The sequence below is a fragment of the Rhinoderma darwinii genome, chromosome 11 (genome assembly GCF_050947455.1).
Source record: "Rhinoderma darwinii isolate aRhiDar2 chromosome 11, aRhiDar2.hap1, whole genome shotgun sequence".
Classification (NCBI taxonomy): domain Eukaryota; kingdom Metazoa; phylum Chordata; class Amphibia; order Anura; family Rhinodermatidae; genus Rhinoderma; species Rhinoderma darwinii.
Window position 1 is genome coordinate 86,151,300 of NC_134697.1, and position 3,992 is coordinate 86,155,291.

At 43.8% G+C, this 3,992-nt stretch overlaps 1 protein-coding gene across 1 annotated transcript; it reads right to left on the reverse strand.

Moving 5' to 3' along the window:
- Positions 1-634: 634 nt before the first annotated feature.
- LOC142663741 (uncharacterized) lies at positions 635-2,526 on the reverse strand. Its single transcript, XM_075842563.1, has 2 exons — positions 2,417-2,526; positions 635-1,602 (listed from the first exon to the last, which is right to left on the reverse strand). The coding sequence occupies exon 2, from the start codon at positions 1,592-1,594 to the stop codon at positions 749-751; it is 846 nt and encodes a 281-aa protein (XP_075698678.1). The 5' UTR covers positions 1,595-1,602; positions 2,417-2,526; the 3' UTR covers positions 635-748.
- Between the last annotated feature and the right edge of the window lie 1,466 nt (positions 2,527-3,992).

Genomic DNA, 3,992 nt, shown 5'->3' on the forward strand with positions numbered 1-3,992 from the left:
CTAGGTGAAGGAAGTATTCACTTTGCAACTTACCGAGTTTGGTGTTTCTGAATGACTAAATTATGATCGTGGATCAGGACCCTATCAGTGACCATAAAGATAGAAAAGATTTTTTTCAAAAATGGTCTGTAATACTAACACACTGATGCTTTAAAGAGGACCTGTGACTAGATAATATAACTTGAACTGGTCTACTGACCTGAATAGCGCTGTCTCCCTGATTCCAGCACTGTTTTTTCTTTTTTTCCTGGACCCCCCTGATATAGAGATATGACCCACTGTTGTGTTGGCTCCCTATATGCTAATTTGCTGTAGTTAGCCAAGGGGGTGGGGCTAGCTTCCCTGCCTCTGATACTGACCAACCAGCGCGAGGCAGCTTGAGGGTAGTTCACGCCTTGTTGGCTAACTACAGCATATAGGGAGCCAACACAACAGTGGCCATATCTCTGGAATGAGGGGGTCCAGGAAAAAGAGAAAAACAGCGCTGGAATCAGGGAGAAGGCGCTAATCAGGTCAGTAGACTGGTTCAACTTATATGACCAAGTGACGGGTCCTCTTTAAATTTGGAGAAGAAAAACTGGAGAAGAAATACACTATTAGTTGCAAGATAAAAATGGATTCACATCCACATGTGTGTAATAAATTAAGATGAGTTTTATTTAGTTTTTTTTTAAGCATTACAGGTTCCAAAAATAGAATTGATGCCTTAGGAGTCATTTTCTGATTGACATTTCTGTAATATTCCTCATCAGTTGGAGCATGAAAACGGCTCCTCGATTGAGTGCATGATTTGATGTATCGCCATGTCTGCCTTACGGGCAAAACGTTTCCCACATTTTGCACATGAAAATGGCTTCTCCCCTGTGTGGGTCCGCTTATGAGTGACAAGGTGTCCTTTACTTGTAAAACATCGCCCACATTCAGAACAGGAGAAAGGTTTCTCCCCTGTGTGTGTCCTCAAGTGATAGATGAGGGCGCCCTTGTTGGTCAAATATTTTCCACACTCCGAACAAGAAAAGGGTTTTGTCTTGGTGTGAGTTATTTGATGTTTAACAACATACAATTTGTACTGAAAACACGTCCCACAATCGGAACACTGAAATGGGTTCTCTCCTGAGTGAAATTTCAGATGTGTTGCAAGTATAGCTCGATTTGTAAAACATCTTCCACACTCGGGACATGGGAAGAGGATTTCGCCCGTGTGGGTACGTTGATGACTTACAAGCTTTGACTTTTGACTGAAACACTTCCCACACAATGAACATACAAAGGGCTTTTCTCCAGTGTGAACTCGGTAATGTCTAACCAGGTCAGATTTACGCATAAACAATTTTCCGCATTCTGAACAAGAGAAGGGTTTCTCCCCTGTGTGGATTATTTTATGGACGTTAAGAGACCCGTTTTGGGTAAAACATTTCCCGCATTCAGAGCACTGATACTTGTTACCACTTCCATGGGCTATTCTACCATTATGGGAGTCTGTTATATTGTGAGAAATGGGGTAATGTCCTGGAGAATTGTGTGCGGGCTTGTCATTGTCTATGTTACAATCAGAAGACAACATGAGACATTTCTCCAGTCTATTCTTGATCATGGATCCATCTGCATGAGAAAAATAAAATCTTTAAACATTAAAGTTTACTACAGAAACATCTTACAATAACAAGCAAATATTTATAAATCACTATTATTGAAAGGATCAAGGCTAAAGCCTCGTTCACATCTGCGTTGGGGTCCCATTCTGACGTTCCGTCGGAGGTTTCCGTCAGAACGGGACCCTGAACAGACACAAACGGAAAGCAGAGGTTTCCGTTTCCATCGCCATTGATTTCAATGGTGACGGATCCGGTGCCCATGGTTTCCGATTTTCTCTGTTGTGCATCAGACCCGTAGTTTTGCCGGAAGCAATAGCCTAGTCATCTAGGCTATTGCACAATTTGATGTGGAAAATCTGAATCAAAACGGTAGGTAAAGACAGGCAGGTAAAATCCGCACCTTTCTTAGGTCGGTTTTTACATTTTGCTGCATTTTTTTTCCAAATTTGTCAGATACAATTGTGAGGCAGAAACACAAGATAAATTGACATGCTGTAGATTATAAAATACGCACCGCAGGGCGATTTATGTGCAGGAAAAATTCTGCTTAGTGTAGATGAGATTAGTTGAAACCTGATTTGCCTTCGCCGGTACTGTATTATGCTGCGGATTTGCTGCAGGAAAACCTGCACGGCAACTCCGCACGTAATACGCATCGTGTGCATGTGCACTGAAGGCTCCTCCTTCCCACCTCTCATTTGGCAAATGCATTTTCCTCACTAGTTTACATTGGCAGAGAAGATGGCAGAATACGAGACTGACGCAGTGATTAGACATGGGCAATATGTTACTCTTTTCTGTATTTAGTGGTTAGTAGTCACCTAGACTGGTATCTGTGGAATGTCCTCCTCTGTATTCTGCCAATCATCCCAGATAAATGTCTCTCCTTCTTCCTCTAGCCCTTCCACCTCTTCAACTTTAATAATAACCAGTTCTTCAGCATAAAAAAAGAAATAAATCAAGAAAGAAAAAAAATCTAAACTTACAAATCAAACATAATAACGTTCAATATGTGTAGAGGTTCCACAGGTCACAATGTCGTTTCTAAGATATTTGCTATATACCTGATGACTCTGTCGGACATTGTGATTTTTCTCTGGTCTATCCTTGGGGTTCACTGGACTGGCACATCTCCCTGCTGGCCATTTCCTACTGGATCCATCTATAGGAAACACGTAGACAATGACGGAATACATAGTGTATATTTGATGAAAAGATGGTGGGGTGACCCTCAAAACCGTTCTCTTCTTAAGGGGTTATGCGGGGACCAAAATTTATTAGCGGTGTAGTCTGTGCAGTATGTGAGTACACTCGCTAATATACATGCCGGTCCCCGGTGGCGCGGATTATGAGATTTGATAGATTTTTATAGCGCTGTCGGGGGACCGGAAGTCTAGTTGCACAGTCTTCTTTGATGACGATATGACTCTTCGTCATGTGACCGGCCCCGCTTTACTCCATGTACAAGCAGGAAAAATAGAACAGCGATTACATAGAGTACAACGGGCTCGGTCACGTGACAAAGAATCGTCATCAAAGAAGGGGACCGGAATGTATATTAGCGAATGTACTCACATACTGCAGGGATAATAATTTTTTTGGACCCTGCATAACCCCTATAATGGAAGTCTCCTCTTACCCGGTGATGTGAGGGTCTAGTGGTCCTCCATCATGACGTCCTTGTACAGATCCCTCTTACCTGGTGATGGGGTCTGGTGGTCCTCCATCATGACGTCCTTGTACAGATCCCTCTTACCCGGTGATGGGGTCTGGTGGTCCTCCATCATGACGTCCTTGTACAGATTCCTCTTACCCGGTGATGTGAGGGGCTGGTGGTCCTCCATCATGACGTCCCTGTACAGATCCCTCTTACCTGGTGATGTGAGGGGCTGGAGGTCCTCCATCATGACGTCCTTGTACAGATCCCTCTTACCCGGTGATGTGAGGGGCCGGTGGTGCTCCATCATGACGTCCCTGTACAGATCCCTCTTACCTGGTGATGTGAGGGGCCGGTGGTCCTCCATCATGACGTCCTTGTACAGATCCTTGTGTCCTTCTATATACTCCCACTCCTCCATGGAGAAATAGACGGTGACATCCTGACACCTTATAGGAACCTGACACACAATGAGACAGTCATCATCCCGACACCTTCATAGCGTCACTATATAATGTCCCAGCATTCCCGGTAGTCCTCACCTCTCCAGTCAGCCGATGAATGATCATGTTGGTGAGGTCTAGGATCTTCTGCTCATCGTTCCTCTCATGTATCAGGGATGGAGGAGGAAGCTTCTTGTTTGGGCTCTGGGTCCAGCTCCTTTCTCCTGGGATGCTGGAATTGATGCTGTGGGTGTAAACTTGCATTTAAAAAATTATGTTTAAAAAAACATTAAAAAA